This window comes from Urocampus carinirostris, chromosome 3 (genome assembly GCF_059441175.1).
Source record: "Urocampus carinirostris isolate Australia breed hairy pipefish chromosome 3, RoL_Ucar_1.0, whole genome shotgun sequence".
Taxonomy (NCBI): Eukaryota; Metazoa; Chordata; class Actinopteri; order Syngnathiformes; family Syngnathidae; genus Urocampus; species Urocampus carinirostris.
This window is the reverse complement of record NC_142351.1, coordinates 53,795,795-53,817,624: the sequence shown is the minus strand read 5'-3', so window position 1 is coordinate 53,817,624 and position 21,830 is coordinate 53,795,795. Positions and strand designations below refer to the sequence as shown.

The 21,830-nt window shown below is 38.3% G+C and overlaps 1 protein-coding gene across 10 annotated transcripts in view; it reads left to right on the top strand.

Moving 5' to 3' along the window:
- LOC148370132 (membrane-associated guanylate kinase, WW and PDZ domain-containing protein 1-like) overlaps positions 1 to 21,830 on the top strand; it is a 154,991-nt gene that overhangs the window by 95,708 nt on the left and 37,453 nt on the right. For 5 of the 10 annotated variants that reach the window (XM_088332485.1, XM_088332478.1, XM_088332486.1 and 2 more), the window contains 9 exons: positions 3,603 to 3,870; positions 6,234 to 6,281; positions 8,818 to 8,900; positions 10,474 to 10,512; positions 11,925 to 11,982; positions 12,119 to 12,219; positions 17,722 to 17,844; positions 17,914 to 18,099; positions 19,542 to 20,153. In XM_088332485.1, the coding sequence (XP_088188611.1) occupies positions 3,603 to 3,870; positions 6,234 to 6,281; positions 8,818 to 8,900; positions 10,474 to 10,512; positions 11,925 to 11,982; positions 12,119 to 12,219; positions 17,722 to 17,844; positions 17,914 to 18,099; positions 19,542 to 20,153 (1,518 nt within the window). The remainder of the gene's footprint in view (positions 1 to 3,602; positions 3,871 to 6,233; positions 6,282 to 8,817; positions 8,901 to 10,473; positions 10,513 to 11,924; positions 11,983 to 12,118; positions 12,220 to 17,721; positions 17,845 to 17,913; positions 18,100 to 19,541; positions 20,154 to 21,830) is intronic. The other 5 variants (XM_088332480.1, XM_088332479.1, XM_088332483.1 and 2 more) reach the window with 5 other exon arrangements.

Sequence of the window (21,830 nt, the reverse complement as noted above, 5' to 3'; positions counted from 1 at the left end):
AACCAGTGGCTATTATACCCCAAAAAATTGAATTCTCCCCTTCAGCCTCCTAAATTTCATAATACCTCATCTATGATCATATTACGACCACCGAGGGTACAGTAAAAGTATTCCTGTAATATACTTAGTCCAAACAAGCCTGTCATCCATGCATTTTCCGAATCCGGCTGGTGGATTCATTAGAGTTTAAGATCATTTTTGTACGTCAAACCATTCCAGAATGGCAGCCCTTTTCCAAAGGGTCACCTAAGTGGTACTTTCGGTTCACCCATACCTCGCTTAGGAAGAATTTAGTAAAGAGCTCATTTTTTTGTAGTGTTGCTGTCAAATTTATCGCGGAGCTCAGGAAGGCTTTGTGTTATAAGCCCGTTATGTTATTCAGTCCCTCCACCCTGCTACATTTTTTTTCAGGCAGGTTTATGGAGAGAAAAAAATAGTGTAGGTCTATTCAAACTGTGTTTGCCTGCAGGTCATCCCATGTGATCATGGGGTTCCTGGTGGCTTCTCTGTTTAGTTTTTTCCTTGTTTGGGTCGTAAGATTAGAGGGACAGCCAGGCATTTGTAGGTTTGCAGTGTGTTTATGCTCTCTACCTATTGATATTATTACTTGCACAGTGCTCCAAGAGATGTGTAAATGTTGCAAAATATTCTTGTATCCCGTTCTTGCTTTGAAATTTTCAACAATTTCATCCTGAACCTGCCCTGTCTGTTCTCTTCTGAGGCCATAACAGAGCAGGTACATTCAAACCGAGACTTAATGACACAGCTGCACTTTGTTTGTTGTTGTTAGTCATTTAGGTCGACATTGAATAATTCAGAAGTCATCAGGAAACTTATGGGCAACCATTTCGCTAGGCACTGTAACATGAGGCAAGAGGGAGCTGACATGATTGTTCACCATCTTGCTTCTAATGGTACCCTCCAAAAGCAAACATGTTAAATAATATGGTTTGGACACTGTGAGTCTACGTAGTTTGTATTCTCCGTTGTGCTTTGTAGCACTCACATTTGCGCACTGTGACATTTCGAGATTAAATATTACACTGTGTCGCTTTAAATGAGCAAAACAATAATCAATGCTATTCAAAGACAATATTTGTTTCTAAATATGTTGTTTTATTCAATAAGTAAGATGTAAAAATCTTTACGAAAAGGACAATTGTGCGTGTTTTTGTGAGATATACTGCAAAAAATAAAAAGTTTCCAACCATTGACATACATTTCTGCTCATTTTAGGTATATATATGTATATATTTTAAATGTTATCTTGTTTTTTTTCATGAAAAGAGAGCTATCCTTAAAGGGACACTGTGATGTCTGACGTAGTGCAAGCAAAAACGCTTTAAAGCAAAAGGAAGAATACAAGCTACAGGGACTCAAAGTGACCAAAACACACAATTTTTCTTATATTCTTATATTTCTTATATCTCATATTTTGCACAGGGTTTTTGTTTTTAATCTAAGTGCCCAGCAAGGTGGCGCAGTGGTTAGCGCGTGTGCGGCACAGTTCTGAGGTCATGAGATCTAACCTCTGTGGAGTTTGTATGTTCTCCCCGTGCTTGCGCGGGTTTCTCCCGGGCACTCCGGTTTCCTCCCACATTCCAAAAACATGCATGTCAGGTTAATTGGCCGGTCCAAATTGTCCCTTGGTGTGAATGAGCAAGTGAGTTGTCTGTCATTGTGGCCCTGCGACTGGTTGGCAACCGGTTACGGGTGTCCCCTGCCCACTGCCTGAAGATTGCTGGGATGGGCTCCAGCACCCCCACGACCCTACTGAGGATAAGCAGTGCAGATAATGGATGGAATCTAAATGCCTCCTAACAGGGATTACAAATTATTCTGCTGTGCTTTTAGAATCTGGGAAGAAATTGAAGTCCCCGGAAAAAAACATCAACACGCACACATGGGGAGAACATGGAAACTCGGCACAAGGAGGCCGGTAGCTAGAATTGAACTCGAGACTTCTGAACTGTGAGGCGTTCGTGGTAACCATCTAACATTCCGCCGTCTCTAGTTCAGCTCGCAGCTTTTTTGTGGAGCTTCCGTGTTTTTCCGTCTTTTGAAACTGTCTTCCCTGTATCCCCTCGCCAGCCTGCCAAAATGTTGAATTAGCGTTTGATCGGGTCTGAATAGAGCACGGAAATGCTGGCACTCTGCTGGGCCAGTCTGGGAAAAGTGGTAGGGAGCAAAAAAGTGGGTGAGGGTAAAATCACACTGGAAAGAAAATTTGCATATCCCCGGGGTCCTTTCAGTACATCACAGAGTGAGCTTTTGTGACTGATTTCCACTGTTTTCCTTAAGTAGTTATGTGTCGCTTATGAACAAAACGGCTCTATAAGCCGGCTCTTTGAAGTGAACAACAGGAGCCGGTTCCCTTTGAGACGCATTTTTTTTGTCATGGGTTAATATGCACTTATTTTCTGCATGGATTTAGTGTTATTGACTTTAAATTTGTTGAGTACATAAAAGGTTAAACTATTGAGTTTTATCTTTTTCGTAGATATGTAAATATTCAAAATTATATTTCCTATGGTTTTTAGGGATAATGTGGTTAGATTTTTTTAATGAAAAGTTTATTATTGTATTTCATATTTCATTTGTTGTTGCACTGAAAATTTAGTATCTTTAAATTACATTTTCTTGTGTCGTGTGTTTTTCAGAGAGGTAAAAAAAGCTTATATAAGTTGAAAGTTTGTTGAAGTTTGAACAAAATAAATGCTATTATTATTTGCTGATTTATTTTAAAACATTAATTCATTTTGTGCATAAAGCTACATTTTTATTGGTAGTATACTGATTAGAGGAATCCCCCAGATTTTACCCCTTTTTTCTCCTATTTTTTTCTTATTATATTTCTTTTTTCTTGTTTTTTTTTACCTTATTTTGCTCTCTTGTTTCCTTTTTTACCTGTAACTTTGTCTTTGTTTATTTTTTCCTAGCCTTTTACTTTTTTCTTGTTCTTATCTTATGTCCTCTCTTTTGCCGTTTTCCGTTTTTTTCCCTTTGTTTATTTTTCACGAGCTTTTTACTTTTTTGCTGTATTTTGAATCTTTTTTTCTCTCTTTATCACTTTTTCTTTTTTTTTATTATTTTGTTTATTTTTTTCCTAGGTTTTTCTTTTTTCTTCATTTGTTAAATTGTCTATCCTTGCTCTTTCCATTTTTTGCCCACTTTTTAATTTTTTTTTTCTTCTTTTAATTTTTTTTTGTCTTTCTTTTGTCTTTTTGGGGTTTTATTTCCCCCCTTAAAGTCATTTTATGCATAATGTTGAATAAGAATTGGTCATATATGGGTGGAAACATTTGTTGGCCTGGAGAGGGATTGGTGCCACCAGACTGTACTTGCCCAAGACACACCACAGGAAATGGTGCCCCTACTACCTTAGTGGTTAAGGGATCCACTTACACTTACTTTTTTTAATGTATAGATTAAAGCAACAAAAACAATTTGGGAGCCGAAAAAGTTGTTTCTTTTTAGTGAGCCAAGCCAAAAGAGCCAGTTTTCTAAAAAGAGTCAAAATTCCCATCACTATTCTCAAGCTGTTTTGAGACGTAAACCCGTCTTTTGTTTTCCCTTTGTTGTTCCTTGTGTTGTTTCCCCAGGATCCTTAGTGCGTAGTCTCTTCCCCTCTCCTTTGTTGTGCGCAGGTAACCCTAGTGACCAGGATGAGGGCCGTGGCGGCATTTTGCGGCCATACCCGGCACGTGAAAACGCAGCTTCCTGCGGCCTGAACAATGCGGCCATCTCCATGGCCGACAGCGGGCAGCAGACCCTGGCTGAGCCTCAAGTGTCCCCGGAAGAAGCGCTGGGTCCCCTGCCTGACAACTGGGAGATGGCCTACACAGAGAACGGGGAACTTTACTTCATCGAGTATGTCCTAACACCGGAAAATGATTCTCACTTTTTTTCTATTCTTGCTAGAAATAAAAGCTACGAGTATGGATTAAAAAGCTTCAGAAAAGACATATAGGTGGAAACGCTACAAGTACGAATCAAAAACCTACGGGCATAAAAACCTCATGGTACAAATAAAAACCTGTTTCGAAAAGCTACAAAACCATATTAAAAATGAACGGGTCGGAAATCTACAAATACAGATCAAAATGCAATAGGACAACATACAGGTTGAAAACATTCATTCATTCATTACCGCACCGCTTATCCTCAGTAGGGTCGTGGGGGTGCTGGAGCCCATTCCAGCAATCCTTCGGCAGCGGGCAGGGGACACCCTGAACTGGTTGTCAGCCAGTCTCAGGGCACACTTGCTCATTCACACCTAGGGACAATTAGGACTTTGCCAATTTACCTGACATGCATGTTTTTGGATTGTGGGAGGAAACTGGAGGGCCCGGAGGAAACCCGCAAAAGCACAGGGAGAACATGCAAACCCCGCACGGGAAGGTTCGATCTCATGACCTCAGAACTGTGCCGCACACACGCTAACCACTGTAGCGCCGTGCTGCCTAGGCTGAAAACATATAAGTACAAATTATAAAGTGAGAAGAAAATACACTTGTTGAAAAGCTACAAGTACAAATCAAAAAGCTATAGAAACCCCTATGTGTCAATAATGCACAAGTACTAAACAAATTTTTTAGGCATAAAAACCTACAGGTTGAAAAACTGCAGGTATGAATCAAAAAATAAGGGAAAATCTACTGGTCGAAAAGCTGCGTGCACAAATCAAAAAAACTACAAAGAAAGCTAAAATTGAAAAAACTACAAGTACAAATCAAAATGCTACAAGCAGCAAAACCAACGAGTTGAAAAGCTTATGAGTACAAAACAAAAAGCTACAGGGACACTTACAGCTCGAGAACATTAGGGCACCAATCAAAAACCTACAGGCATAAAAACTAACAAGCAGAAAAGCTTACAAGTACAAACACAAAAGTTATGGGAAACCTGTATGTCGAAAAGTACAAAAACTCCAGGAAAACCTACAGGTACGAATGATAGCGGTATGCAAAGTTTTTGTCACGTAGGCTTCAGACAAACGACCCGGAAACTAGTTGAGATGCGATTACCTCACCTCACCTGCGCATGCGCAAAAAGTAGTTTTCCGACATGTACCACAGCTTTTCGACCCTTAGTTTTTCGCGTAGATTTTTGAACGTATCAAAGGCTGTACAGACTACCCTCCTTCCCTCTGCGGTATCTTTTGGACTTTTACTCGCAGCTATTTGACATATATGTTTTCCTATAGCTTTTTGAACCGTAGGATTTTTATTTTTACCCGTAGTTTTTGGACCTGCATGTTTTACTAAAGCGCTTTGATTTAGACTCTTTGCTGCTCCGCCCATTGGTTTTCCTGTAGCTTTTGGATTTGTACTTGCAGTTTTTTGACACAGGTTTTTCCATAGTATTTTTATTTATTTTTTTGTCTTTTCTTAGTTTTTGGATCTGGATGTTTTCCTGTAGCTTTTACATTTGTATTCGTATCTTTTCGACCTGTAGGTTTTCCCGTAGTTTTTTTTATTTGTATCAGTAGTTTTTGGACCTGTACGTTTTACTGCCGATTTTTGATTCACACTCGTAGTGTTTCCACCTGTTGGTTTTCCTGTAGCTTTTGATTTGTTTTTGTGGCTTTTTAACACAGGTGGCTCTGTAGCTTTTTGATGTGTATGTTTTCCTGTAGCTTTTAGATTCATAGCTTTTCGACCCGTAGGTTTTCCCATAGATTTTTGATTTGTATCCCATAGTTTTTCGACCTGTATGTTTTCCTGTACCGTTTCGATTCATATGCCTAGCTATACTACCCGTAGGTTTTCCCATAACTTTTTGATTAGTACCCGTAGCTTTTTGACTCATAAGCTTTTGGAATTGAGTTTGTAGTTTTTTGACCTGTTTGTTTTCCTGCAGCCTTTTGATTCATACTCTTTAGCTTTACAATATGTAGGTTTTCCCACAGCTTTTCGGTTTGTACTCGTAGCTTTTCGACTTGTATTGTCCACTGTTTTTTTTTGTGCTTCTTACTTAAACCGTACCGTTTTTGACCCACAAATTTGAAATACATTTTGAATACCCAAATGAATTCGTATACGGGTCCGAACTGTCTTTTTGTGGATACGCCTTTTTGACAGCGATCTTTCTCCATAGTATGACGATGTTGCATGCGCGGTCGCTAACCGGGACTTCCACTAGCTACCCGCTAATCCTCGCATGTCGTGGATCTCTAAAGGAGATCAGAGCCCGATCACCTGATTACGTCCTCCTCTCTGTCCTCTCTGCAGCACAACAAAGGCACACCACCAGGACATGGCTGTGCATTTACAGAGCTTGTATGTTCAATTTTACAATTGCTATTTCTTTTGCGAGCAGAAATCGACACAAAGGATTGTTTAACAACGTGTTGTTGGGGCTGCTATTCAGTAACATAATGGTATTTTAATTACTTCCCCTTAAACATATTTTCCAGACTATTGGGCGCACCTAAAAAAATGCCAGGAATTTGAAAGTGCACCTTATAATGAGGTGTATATTATAAACCGCGAATACCGTAGATAAAATCAGAAATGGCGAATTAAAATGAAATGCTTTAAGTTAATTTCCCAAATTTATGTTCTATAAAATATGATTTTTTTTTCTAAGGGTTTTATTTTGAATGCAACCATTGGTCTTACTGCAGTTTTCATTTAATGCGCCTTATAGTCCGGAAAAAAACGGAAACATTGTTTCACAAAAATCCCACCCAGAACATTTTCTTTTATATACAAATGAGTTGTCTTATATCTATGTATTTTGACTTGTTTTTTTAGTTAAACGAGAATATATGGAGCTAAAAAATACAGTTTTAATTTCAGTTTCATCTTGCTACAAATTATTTTTTTAAATTAGCAAACTTAACTAACATCTACAAGACTTGAAAAAAATGAAATCTTACCCCAATAGCAGAAATGTTATTTTAATCAGAATTGTTTCTAGTTTGAAGATATGCTCACTTGTTTTTTGTTATTTTTAGGTTTTTTTTTGGTACTAAATCAAGCAGATTGTTGCTTAAAATAAGCAAAATGATCTCATCTAGCAAACGGTAGATGGTTTTCTTGACACGATGTAATTCTTTTCCCGAAAAAGGAACCGTGTGTATTATTTTGGGCCTCCTGGTGGTAAATACTTCATTCATTTAAGTCCAGTCAAGTCATGTTTATTTGTGACGCCCTGAATCACAAGAAGTCTCAAAGAACTGCACAGACCACAGATTTTTGCAAACTACACCATCTCCTGATCTAAAACCTACATGAGGGCAAGGAAAAACTCAAAAACTTTAAGATGAGGTAGATGAAGAAACCTTGAGAAAAACAGTATTGATTTAAATAAGGAAAAAATACATAAACTTTCAAATAAAAATGCATTTTAAGTAAATGTATTTTACATAATATGAGTGATCTGACATGGTTGTCCGCCATCTTGCTGCTAAGGTTACCCCCCCAGAATAAAGACCTTATGAAAGGCTGGGCAGAATAAAAAAATGAGACAAAGTATGTTGCCATTTGGACACTTCGAGTCTGTGAAGTTTGTGTTCTTCATTGTGCTTTGTTGGACTGGTTTTCGGTGAAATGCACAATACAGCGACATCTAATTTTACGAAGTGTCCCTTTAAATGGGAAAAACATGTTAACAATGCAATGGAAGACAATTTTGTTCTTTTAAAGATGTTTTTTCTTATGTTATTCAAGCAAAAAGATATAAAAACATCGAAAGAAGAAAAAGTTATGCTTTCAGTGAGCACATTTTGTGTGTTTGGCAAGACATTTTTTTCTTTTTAAGTACAATGTATCTTTTTTTTTATTCAGCTTTTTTTTTTTTACAAAATAAGAATTACATCCTTCAGGGGACACTGCAATATTAGACCACTGTATGTCGCTGTATCTTTTAGTGCAACCCACGTCAAGTGCTAAAATGCACAAGGAAGAATACAAAATACATAAAACAGACCCAAGGTGACCAAACTACGCCACTTTTATTCTCAATTTTCTTTTTTGCCCAGCCTTCGACAAGTTTTTTTGGGGGGGAACCCTTAGCAGAAAGATGGCGGAAAATCATTTCAGCTCCCTATTAGTGAGCCTCATGTTATGTCAAATAAATAAAAATTTCTATACATATGAGTATTTTGTTTTTTCTACCCCTATGATGCGCTGTACGGTACAGTCGGGACAGTGCATAATATTTGACTATTCAATTTTTCTGTATTTTGTTGAGCAACTGAAACTGATTTGCTACAAAGCACAAGGAAGAATGCAAACTACAGAGACTCAAAGTGAACAAAGCACACAATTTGTTTTCATATTATTTTGCCCACCCTGCGGAGAAGAAAAAAGCCCCCCCAAAATAGGAGACTAAAAAAAGGTAAAAAAAAAAAAGAAAATACCGGTAAAAAAATAGAAGAAATAAAAAAACAAGAAGAAAACCGATACGAAAGAACAAAAGCAAGAAAAAAAGGAAAGAAAATGAAAAGAAAGATGTAAAAAGTAAAAGAGAAAACCGAAAAATAAAGTAAAAAATAGACAGGGGAAATAGAAAGGAAAATAGTAAAGAGAAACAGGGAAAATAAAATAAAAAAATGATGTAAAAAGAGAAAAACAAAACAATAATATCTTTTAGAAATCAATTGAGTCCCGCTTAAACATTGGAGGGAAGACAAAAACAATTCCGTTACTGATTGCTTCCTCTCTTTTTTGTTTTGCTCTGTAACAGTATTTGTGCAGCAGAGGCCCTCGTTTCTTGATAAACACGCAAACATCTTTAAAGTTGTTATTTACATGCGACCAAATGGTTTTGCAAAAAGGCTCTTTTCATCTTTCTTGTTGTTGTTTTCAGCCACAACACAAAGACCACGTCCTGGCTGGATCCTCGGTGTCGAGACAAAGCCTGCAGACCTCTGGAAGAGTGCGACGATGATGGTAAGCCAAATTTAGCTTGTCATACTACAGCGGGAAATCATTTTGACCTGTCTGGGGAAAGAAATTAAAACTTAACAACTACATCAATTGGCAATTGATGAAGAACATGGGTCACAAAAGACCCATGGGGAAAATGCACCATCTAGTGGCAAAACAAAGTAGCACATTACGGCTGTTAATGTAGCGTCGGGGTCTCAAACTCAACTTGTTTTCGACACAATTTAAGAACTAATGGTCATAAAACAAGTGTCGTAAAAAAAATTGAGAACATAGATTTATTGGTAATAAGTACATCATAATAAGAGGAAATATAAGTAACCAGATACTATATTTTAGCCGACAAATCTAATTAGTCAGAAATCTAGGTGCATCTGGTCTCTCACTTTCTCACCTACTCTCTCTTCTCTGTCTCCTCTCGCTCTCTCCCTCGTTGGACAAAATAAATGCTATTATTATTTGCTGATTTATTTTAAAACATTAATTCATTTTGTGCATAAAGCTACATTTGTATTGGTAGTATACTGATTAGAGGAACACATTTTACCCCTTTTTTCCTCTTATTTATTTCATGTTTATCTCCCTGTTTTTCATCCCTTTACCTTTCTCCATCTCTCTTTTTCTCTCTCTCTCTCCGCTCTCTCTCGCTCTTGTGTTCTCTATCTATCTATCTATCTATCTATCTATCTATCTATCTATCTATCTATCTATCTATCTATCTGTTTCTCACTCTCTGTTTCTCTCTCCTTTATCCCCATGTTTTTGTCTCTATGTCTTTATCTCTCTGTGAATCTCCTTATCTCTACTTCTGTCTCGCTCCTTCCCTCGTTCCCTGTCTCCCAATTTCTCCATCCCCCTATCTTTATGTCTGTTTTTCTCTCCCCCTAGTTTGTCCCTCTTTGTCTGTATCTCTCTGTTTCTCCCTCACTTTTTCTTTCTGTCTCTTTCTGTCTCTCTCTCTTTCTCTGTCTTTCTCCTCCCTGTATCTGTCCCTCCCTCTATCACTTTCTCTCCCTCTTTTGCCTTTTACCTTTCTCTCACTGTCTCTCTCTGACCTGACTCTTCCTCTCTCTTTGTCTCCCTCTGTCTTGCTGTCTGTCCATCTTTGTCTTCCACTCTCTATCTTTTTCACTCCGCTTTATGCTTTCACTGGTGTATTTCAAATTACCATTTTAGATACACTTCAGAAAGAACTTGCCAACTCATTTTATTTCCGCGCACGCACTGTAATTGTATTTGCGAGTGAATTGTTCCCTATTTCGAGACCGATATAACTAATTAGCAAAAATCCAACTTGCGCTGACATTAATACATCGTATTAAGGCGGGGGCCTGAAACTTTTGTCACACAGGGAACAAATGGCCTGCGGGCCGTGAGCTCGAGACCTCTGATGTAGCGTATTTTGATGATCTCACTGTCTAAGGGCTTTCTTGTTTTATCTGTTTTCTTCCTGTCATTTCATGTCATTATCTATTTGTTTTTCATTCACCCCCCTGCTACATTTCCTCTGATCCCCATTCCCCTTTTCTGTTTCTTCATTCTTTTTTTCTTGTTTCATCCGGTTTTCCCTTTGGAGAAGAGGGGATACATACTGAGGAGCTGGAGAGTGATCTAGGTAGGATGTTTCTGTTTTTATACCATCATGCTCAGCTGGGGACTGGTTTAAAGCAAGTATTTTACATGAACACAGGAAAAAGTGTAACCAAATTCACTGGTTCATGGAGAGGAGAGTAAGACAATTTTCATTATAAAGTCCAGGGGATATTATTCCACTGCACTGTCTCCCAAAATATATTACTCTATTGGCAAAAGTTTCTTTTTGGTTTTACGTGTATCTGTCGTACCATATTTAACCCAAAAGTTGCCAGTAAGTCGTGAGTGCGCCTTGTATTCCAGTGCATGGAACGGCATATAAAATTTGAGTCATTTTCCACCTAAAATGATCTGCACCCGTCATCCCCGATTCCTGCAAGTGGAGCCTGGCCGAGCACGTTTTTTTTTTTCTTATCTGATGTTTTATCCACCAAAAAGTGAACTGTGTGGCCACGAACCACTATCCCCAAACCCATATTGCTGCAAGCGGGGGCTGGCAGAAGGCACTTTTGTAGGAAGGCATGCTGTTGTGGCTCGCCTGGAATTAAATACACACTTTTGGCCATGATATGTCACCCCAAGCTAAATATTGCTAAAAGCAGTGGGCAAAAGAGAATTTTTTTTTGCCTTGTGTGATGACCCTTTTTGTCTGTTCTTTTCTGCCTAAGATAAACTGCACCTGTGAGGCCGTGATCCATCGTCCCCTAGTGTCTATTTATGTGAGCAGAAGCTTGCAGATTACATTTTGGAGGGGTCTGGTGGCTCTTTTTTGCCGTTTTGTCCGTCAAAATATGAATAACACTTTTGCGGCCACGATCCCCTATCCTTGATCGCATATGGCTATGAGCGGAGACCAGCAGCGGGCACTTTTGGCGGGCCTGGCTGCACTTTTTTTGCAATTTTTTTCCACCTTGAATTAACTGCACTTGAGCGGCCGTGATCCATTCTCCCGAATCCCATTTTCCTGCAAACGGGGATTGGCAAAAGGCCCTTTTGACAGTAGGTGTGGACTTCTGGTCCGCCTAAAACAAAAGGCACGGTTGTGCCCGAGAGCCATTATCTTGGGTCGACTAATACTGAGAGCAGGTCAAGAGAACACATTTGTGTCACATGTGGTGGCTCTTTTTTTCCTCTTATTTGGCTTAAAATGAACAGCACCAATGTGGCCACAATTTTCTATCCCTGGTGGACTGTTGATGGTCAGTGTCAGTGTGATTTTTTTTACCAGTATTGGGCTAATTCCAAGTTCCAATGATCACCTTCCAACTGACAAAACCATGCAATAACTCCATTGAAGACCCTTATTTGTGGTGGATATAAACAAATGGTTCGAGAATAAATATGATTTCCAATTGAATGTCCCATTGCTTTTAATGTGACGCGCCAGCTTATCAGTGTTTCAATGTTTTACACTGTCTGTCTTTTTTACTTCAGAGCTGCCGCCCGGATGGGAGAGAATAGATGACCCAGTGTACGGGATTTACTACGTCGAGTAAGTAACCCTCCTCGTCAGCACGTCACCCGGCGTCTGTGGAGAAAATCGACCTGTTGTCTCTTCTAACATGGTTTTATTACGCATTTTAACTGGTCTGCTGTCAAATGGAATAACCATTTCTTCCCCTGGGCAGCCATATCAACAGGAAGACCCAGTATGAGAACCCAGTGTTGGAGGCAAGGTGTCGCAAAATCTTGCAAGAGCATCACCAACAGCAGCCGCAGCCTCCAGAAGGTGAGCGGTACATTCGAGGTTGGTTTCATGCCTGTTTCATTCTGTCTTTTTATTTATTTATTTTGCTTTATTTAGTTTTATGTCTGCGGGCGTCTTGTTTTTGAAATATTAATGACTGACCATGGTTTGGGTGCTGAGCATTTCCTTTTCCCTATGCTCAAGGCCAAAACTCTTGCTTGCAAATTTATTTACATTTAAATGCCTGTTTTTTTAAAGCATCCCAAACCCTGGTGATATTTTGGGTATTTTATCACAGTTATCAAAATCCATTGTTTGTTCTTTACTGTTTGCTTTGGCATATAAGTCGTGTCTCGCACCTCGACAAGATTTATGCACTTTAATTTATGTATTGGCTGACTATTGGCTGGTCCGACTATGAAATTATAAAAATAAGACCGTCAATGAACAATTTATAGAGACCTATTTGACAATGGATCATAGTCAGAATGGTGGGAACTTTTTATCTCCTCCTTTTCTTGAACCTCTCTTTAAAAATGTGGAAAAATAATAATAATAATATTTATATATATGTATATATATGTGTGTGTGTAAATATCTCATCTCATCTCATTATCTGCACCGCTTATCCTCAGTAGGGTCGCGGGGGTGCTGGAGCCCATCCCAGCAATCATCGGGCAGTGGGCAGGGGACACCCTGAACTGGTTGCCAGCCGATCGCAGGGCACACAGGGACAGACAACTCACTCGCTCATTCACACCTATGGACAATTTGGACCAGCCAATTCACCTGAAATGCTTATTTTTGGAATGTGGGAGGAAACCGGAGTGCCCGGCGGAAACTCACACAAGCACGGGGAGAACATACAAACTCTGCACAGGAAGTCTGGAGCTGGATTTGAACCCACGCAGGAGGTTCCCATGACCTGAACTGTGCCGCACATGCGCTAACCACTGCGCTGCCGTGCTGCCCATGTCTAAATATATATATATATATATATATATATATATATAAGTATAATATAAAAAAATACAATTAAGAGACAATTCTAGCTAATTTCAAGGACATTTTTTTCTAATCCTAATATTATGATTTACTTTATATTAATATACTAAAATAAAAATTAAAAACTAAATATCTTGCCAATTTTAAGTATTGTTTTTTTTACTGAAAAGAGAAAAACAATCCCTAAAACAAGAGTAATTTTTCTTGCTCAGAGCAAAATTTTTATTTTTATTTTTATTAGTTGTTTTAGTTCATATTTCTAGAAAAACAATTTTAAAAGATATAATAGGAAAAATAATTAACGGGTGATTTTTCTTTCCTGTTTTTCCTCAATTCTTGCGAATTAACCCAAAGCAAATAAGGGGTAATTCACCAATGTACAACAAACATCATTTAAACGGGGTTAACTATCCGTAAACAAAATATTAGTTGCAATGTGACCGTAAAAAAAAATATGAACAAATTGTTCATATTGAACTTTTTAGAAACCAAATCTAAACAAATACCTCATGTGTATTACTTTAGCTTTGTATGAACAATATGATAATTAGAAAAAACTGAAAAGGTATTTGGCAAACCGATGAGTTAAAATGAGGTAGAATAAGGAGAGAGGACACCAACTAATTTTGAGTTTGCAAGGAGAACAAGAGAGGACCATATTAATTTCCCAAGGTTTACAATATCAAGCCTGTTCTAAAGTTCCTCGCCTGAGCTCTTTATTTGTATTAGTTTACAAAAAGAAGTTTAACTCTAAATGATATGGGAATAAAGGAACAGCAACATGACCAGTGACAATGATGCAAACAATTATCACAAAGAGAACAACCCTGGTCTTACAAGTGTACTTATCACAAGCGCCCAAAGGGTGGTCAAAATACCCCAACCCTGTCATTGTCAGAAGTATTCTTTGACACTGTTAAATAGCCCAAATCAATCAATCCTGGCATTAGAAGCGTACATTTTTGCAAGTGTCCAATAATTAAAGTAAAACAACCCTTATGTGACAAGCATTTGTCAAGCATTTGATAGTTAATCATTCTTAATTACAGGCAAAATAAAAACGAATTCAACACTAATTCTGGCAAACAATATGATACATTTCAAGTTTAGTAGACACAAATCAGGACAGAAGACATGAATTAATTTTGAACTTGCAAGGAACACACAAAAGGACAATACACACTCGCTATGCCAATTTCCAAATTTGTTTTAAATTTTGTTTTATTAAATCTTCTAGGTTACAAAAAGCAGATTCGCAGGGTGTGACAATCAGAGTACAGCAACACAAATGGAAACTGTGAATATATATATATATATATATATATATATATATATATATATATATATATATATATATATATATATATATATATATATATATATATATATATATATATATATATATATATATATATATATATATATATATATACATGTATATATATATATATATATATATATATATACAGTCCATCTGGAAAGTATTCACAGCGCTTCACTTTTTCCACATTTTGTTATGTTACAGCCTCATTCCAAATTGTATTAATTTAATCACTTATCTCAAAATTCTACACAAAATACTCCATTATGACAATGTGAAAAAGGTTTTTTTTTACTTTTTTTGAATTTATTAAAAATAGAAAACTAAGAAATCACAATTACATAAGTATTCACAGCCTTTGCTAAGAAGCTCAAAATTGAGCTCAGGTGCATCTTTTTTCCACTGATCATCCTTGAGATCTTTCTACAGCTTAATTGGAGTCCACCTGCAGTAAATTCAGTTGATTGGACATGATTTGGAAAGGCACACACCTGTCTATATAAGGTCCCACAGTTGAGTGTGCATGTCAGAGCACAAACACCAAGCATGAAGTCAAAAGAACTGTCTGTAGACCTGCGAGACAGGATTGTCTTGAGGCACAAATCTGGGGAAGGATACAGAAAAATTTCTGCTGTTTTGAAGGTCCCAATGAGCACAGTGGACTCCATTATTCGTAAATGGAAGACATTTGGAACCACCAGGACTCTTCTTAGAGCTGGTCGGCATTCTAAACTGAGCGATCGGGGAAGAAGGGCCTTAGTCAGGGAGGTGACCAAGAACCCGATGGTTACCCTGTCAGAGCTCCAGCGTTCCTCTATGGAGAGAGGAGAGCCTTCCAGAAGGACAACCATCTCTGCAGCAATCCACCAATCAGGCCTGAATGGTAGAGTGGCCAGACGAAAGCCACTCCTTAGTAAAAGGAACATGGAAGCCCGTCTGGAATTTGCCAAAAAGCACTTGAATGACTCTCAGACCATGAGAAACAAAATTCTCTGGTCTGATGAGACAAAGATTGAACTCTTTGGTGTGAATGCCAGGCGCCATGTTTGGAGGAAACCAGGCACCGCTCATCACCAGGCCAATACCATCACTACAGTGAAGCATGGTGGTGGCAGCATCATGCTGTGGGGATGTTTTTCAGCAGCAGGAACCGGCAGACTAGTCAGGATAGAAGGAAAAATGAATGCAGCAATAAATATAAATATCCTGGATGAAAACCTGCTCCAGAGCGCTCTTGACCTCAGGCTGGGGCGAAGATCTCAAAAGATTGGCTTCAGAACCACTCCGTGAATGTCCTGGAGTGGCCGAGCCAGAGTCCAGACTTGAATCCGATCGAACATCTCTGGAGAGATCTAAAAATGGCTGTGCACAAACGTCTCCCATCCAACCTGATTGAGCTTGAGACTTATTGCAAAGAAGAATGGGCAAAACTGCCTAAAGATAGGTGTGCTAAACTTGTGGGATCATATTGAAAAAGACTTGACGCTGTATTTGCTGCCAAAGGTGGATCAACAAAGTATAAAGCAAAGGCTGTGAATACTTATGTAAATGTGATTTCTTAGTTTTCTATTTTTAATAAATTCAAAAAAAGTAAAAAAAAAAAACTTTTTCACATTGTCATTATGGAGTATTTTGTGTAGAATTTTGAGATAAGAGATTAAATTAATACAATTTGGAATGAGGCTGTAACATAACAAAATGTGGAAAAAGTGAAGCGCTGTGAATACTTTCCGGATGCACTGTATATATATATATATATATATATATATATATATATATATATATATATATATATATATATATATATATATATATATATATATATATATATATATATATATATATATATATATATATATATATATATATATATAATATGTGTGTGTGTACCTCGTGATCTATACAGTTTTTTTTTTATTGCCGCCAAATGTTATTGCAGTCATTTTCATTGCTGTATTGTTACAATGCAATGTTTGTTTTCATTGCGTTATTATTATTGTAAGCAAACCATGTAATTATTTGTTTTGTTTGTTTTTTCCTTTAAATCTTGGTAGTCTTGTATCTTTTTTCGGTTCAAAGTCTTTATTACACGTTTTATCCTCGAGTGCAATGTCTAATCTCTTTGCGCACAATGTTTCACAACGTTGATATCAATGACAATAAAGTCCTATTCTATTCTATTCTAGTGACGATGCTGTAAACAGCGCGTAATAGTCGAATATAACGAACAACAGTGAGGTATAATAGTCAAAATAACAAACTGGCATCCTATGCTATCTCCTTAGCAGGTGTCAAATCATAAATACAGAATAAACCTATTATTTTCTTATTATAGCCCCCCTTTCCATTGAATTTAATTATCATAACAATTAAATTAAAACAAAATATTGGCTACTTGAGCAGTACATCTGTATTGTCTATTAAACCAGTAATAATAAAAAGTCTATTCCTACTGAACCCATGCCAAATATTTATTTGAAATCAACTTTTTAACTTTTTAAGCACTTCATTATGTCCACTTCTAAATCTAACATGATCCCCCTCCCCGAAAAGGAAGTGTTCCTTTTTGTACAAAAAATATTGCTCATTTTAATCAGACAGACGTTTAATCACGTTTACTGTCATCACTTCCAGATCTTTCACATTTTTGCCCACCTTTTTGGCTACGTGTTGAAAATTGTCATATATATATATATATATATATATATATATATATATATATATATATATATATATATACAATCATATAAATAGGGTACATTAATCCCTCGTTTACTTCTGGGATTATGTTCAAAGAGAACCTGTGAAGGCTAAACCGTTTTTGTACAATCATTATACAATTTACTACTTAATTATACACTGACACAAGAGAAAAAAAACCTTTTGAAGCGTACGATTAAATGATAAAATTCACTGTCTCAACCTTTCTATTTTTTTTTTCATCAAACAAGTACTGTACCGTCATATTATAAGTGTGGATACTTTTTAGCCAATCAGAATGCAAAAAATCCATGGAGTGGCAAAACATTGAAAACTAAACCGCGTTATAGCACGGAATGAGTGAACTATACGTAATCAAATATCCATGTTTTTGCTTGCCATCGTGATGGATCTCTGATAGATTGTTGTGTGTCTTTTTAGAGTTTATTAACCAGTTCCTGGAATAAAAAATGTGTGCTGTGTACATAGGGATACAAATAAAAGTTTTTTTTCTCCAGAGTGGATTGAGGAGCACTCTTCAGCTGCCGCACCTTTAGTAAACTACCTTCCGAACCACCTGGAGACCTACAGGGATCCCCAAGTCCAGTCAAGTCAACCTCCTGTCTCGACAGGAGCCAAACGTAAATAAAAGTAGTTCAGCCTCCAACTTATCAATATCTCCACTCCAATTTTGACCTGCGATTGCGCAGGTGGAAAGCCGTTCTTCACCAGGAACCCGGCCGAGCTGAAAGGAACGTTCATCAACACCAAGCTGAAGAAGAGCCGCCGCGGCTTCGGCTTCACCGTGGTGGGAGGAGACGAACCCGACGAGTTCCTGCAGATCAAAAGTTTGGTTCTGGACGGACCTGCAGCTGTGGATGGCAAGATGGAGACAGGTGCAGTACATGTTTGCTATCAGTACGAGGCACTGTTTTCTTTTGCAAGTGCAAGAGTTGAGCTTCTCTAGAACAAAGAGCCTGCTGTCAAATATTAAATATCACATAAATGACTTGATAGGAGAACTTGATAGAAAATGTGTCACAATTTCTACTCATTAATATTTGATTGGCTAGTGGAGAAAAGTGACTTTTGAGTGTGGCAGTTGGATTGCACCGAAACACGTTTGTGTCAAATTGTGTGTTTTTAAGCCCCTAGCTGTTGAAATGCACAATTAATTAAAAAAATAAAATATTGTTTTGACTAATAAACCAAAATACATTAATTCTTTGTACGTTTAGTTGAGTGGATGATAGAAAATTGCAGTTCTGATTTTCTTTGAAGTAAATTGAGATTGTGGCTGAATACTACTAGCTTCCTTAATTTAATGTTGATTTAATGGGGATATGTATACAAAGAAAATGTCTTTTGCTCCTGTTCAAAATTAAAACACACTGGCAAAGCCATAACAAAATATTGCTTTATTTATTTTATTATATTTGAATATATTTATTCTATTTCACTGGGTTTAGTTCGGTTCACTAGATTAAAAGAAGCCAAGAGAAACAACTCTTTGGTGTATCTGATGATGAATTGGACTTTGAAAGACAATGAATGAATTGGCCTCAACAAGGGTTTGATTTGTATTGCATAAAATGTATCGCAATTTTTGTCAGCAATATTTTTTGACTGATACCACGGGTCGGGAACCTATGTCTCACGAGAGCAGTATGGCTCTTTTCATGAGTACATCTGCCTCGGAGATAAAATCTTCTCTACGTTGTTCCAATTATGATATATTTGAAGCCAAAGCGACACTAGAAAGGAAAATGTTTCGTCCTGAATATATATTGCATATCATCTTGACCACAGTTTACAGTCACCCCGTCACACCACCAGATCCTGTTTTGGCTATACATCTCTATGGAATCCGGTATATGGAAGCGAATATTCACCGTTGAGACACTTTATAGTGAAAAGGCACAGAACAAACTATAAACACTCAAAAACGCCAGCCAAGTACCCAGAGAAATTCAATTGGGTGAGCTGAAGACGTGGGCGGATCTCTGCACATATAGCATGACCCCCTCTCTGGCATTATTATTTCCTAAATTTATAAAATTAAAAAACGTGAAATATGATGTGCTGGAGAATTGGGTTTTCTCTCCAAAAGAAAGTCAAAATATTTTGCTATCATGGCTCTTTGCGTCAAAAATTTCCCCGACTCCTGGTATATAATGTACAACTTTGTGTATATGACCTAAAAATATGGCAGTTTAAGCTGAGAAAAGTACAAGAACATTTTATACTGGTTTTTAATAAAAAATTAGGGGTGCGCTTTATACACAGGAGCTTTGCTATACACAAATAGATACTGTAATCTCTAATCATTGTGATGCAGGTGACGTCATCGTCAGCGTGAACGACACTATTGTTCTGGGTTACACCCACGCCCAGGTGGTGAAGATCTTCCAGTCAATCCCCATTGGCTCTTTTGTGGACTTGGCCCTATGCCGGGGCTACCCGCTTCCCTTTGACCCCGACGATCCCAACACCAGCCTGGTCACCTCTGTGGCAATCCTGGACAAGGAACCCATCATCGTCAACGGACAGGAAACATTTGAGCCCCCCTCCAAACCCGGAGGGCCCCTCAACGGCCAGCGGGAGCCCCGGGCTCTCAGCCCGTCCGCCGAGGTTTTGTCCAACAGCCTGCACCCGTACGCCAGCGACGTGGTCACCCTGGCCTCGTCCATCGCCACCCAGCCTGAGCTCATCACCATCCACATGGAGAAGGGCGACAAAGGATTCGGGTTCACCATTGCCGACAGCCTGACCGGGGGTGGGCAGCGAGTCAAGCAGATCGTGGACTACCCGCGATGCCGGGGACTGAAGGAAAGCGACATCCTGATGGAGGTGAACAAGAGGAATGTGCAGAACATGAGCCACAACCAGGTTGTGGACCTGCTGAGCAAATGCCCGCGAGGGAGTGAAGTCACAATGCTGGTGCAAAGAGGTATGTATTTTCTTGTGAAGCTATAATGTCTGAATTAGTCCTTCTGTCAATGCGAAGAATCAAAAAAACTGATGACCGTTTGTTGTTCTTGAACCTGTTTGCCAGGCGTGTTAAACTCATTCTCACCGAGGGCCACATCAGTGTATTGCTTGTTCTCAAAGAGTCTGGAGTAACTACTTCTTAATATAAAGTAACTCTGGATGTATTACCTATTCAATTCACAAACATTACAGTTGCATTGGAATAAGTACAGCTACACATATACCAAACTACAAGACGCACCTGAGAACCCCAATTTGGCCAGGAAAGTAAAAGTGCGCCTTAGAAACCCAGTGTGCCGTATATACCGTAGAGTACATTGGATTATAGGTGTGAGTTGCCATCCAAGGTCTTTGAGTGAACGACAGTATTTGAGCAATGGCTAAACTAATTGATAACCATCCATGACCTAAATCGCGAAACAATATATGAAACGGAAATTGATATCTCACCACTAGACCAGGGGTTGGCAACACGCGGCTCAGGAGCCGCATGCAGCTCTTTAGCGGTGCGGAGTGGCTCCCTGGCACTTTTTTGTAAATGTTTACAAATAGAAAAAATGGAGGAAAGAAATATTTTTCTTTTAATATTGATTCTCTAGAAGGAAAGGCATGACAGAAAAAAACGTTTTCGAACGCTGTAAGAATGTTTAGAATAAATATTACATTCTAACTCCGGGTGTTACTACGAGAGAAATGGGAAATCAGCTCCTTGCTTGTTCGTCTTTCTCCTGTCATTCCTGTTAGAGTGCAAGCTCCGCTACTTTTTGTCACAATTTAATGCTCCACTCCCAATTTCAACACAGAAGTCACGCAGTGCTTCATTCTCCACCGTATGCACTGCATTAAACATACTCATTTTGATAGTAGGCTAATATAGGTAATGTAGATACACAGAGCACGTGTTGCATCCATTATAAAGCTTATTTAAAGCATTTACATTTTTGCAGCTCCAGACCAATTTGCTTTTTTTTTTTTTGGGGTGTTATATGGCTCTTTCAACATTTTGGATTGTCGACCCCTGCACTAGTTTATATCCAAATTCATTTTTTTTGTTGCACTGCAGGAAAGAGGTCTAAATCTAATGGAAGCTAGAGCTCTTGTTGGTGATAGGAATGAGTGCAGAGGTGTTGTAAAAGTGGGATGTTTGGGCGCATTCTAAGGGATGGGCAGGGCACCTGCATGATGCGGCAGGGGCAAACTAGTGAAAGCTGTCGGGCCCTGCTATTGAACAAAAGAGTGTGTTGTGTCACCCTGACCCGAGTGACATGGCCGGTTGTGTGGGTGTTTGGGCATTTGGGTTGGCCATGGTCCAAACATTTTGTGTGTGTTTTTTGCTATTTGTTTGTATGTGTTTGTCTTGCTGTCGGTCACCCCTCTTGAAGGATATGACCAAGGTAGATAGATAGATAGATAGATTGTTTTTGTCTTGTGGGTGTTATGGTTGTGTTTGTTTTTTTCTGATCAATTTGACTGATTTCAAAGGGGAAAGGTTAAATAAATACTGTTATTAGGTTGAGTAAAAAAATCCACAAAAAGAACATTGTTAGACAAAATAAAACGACGAAAATACAACTACAGTAATAGTAAAACAATACTTCTACAGAAATACTACAACAACGCTATTACAGTAATACTA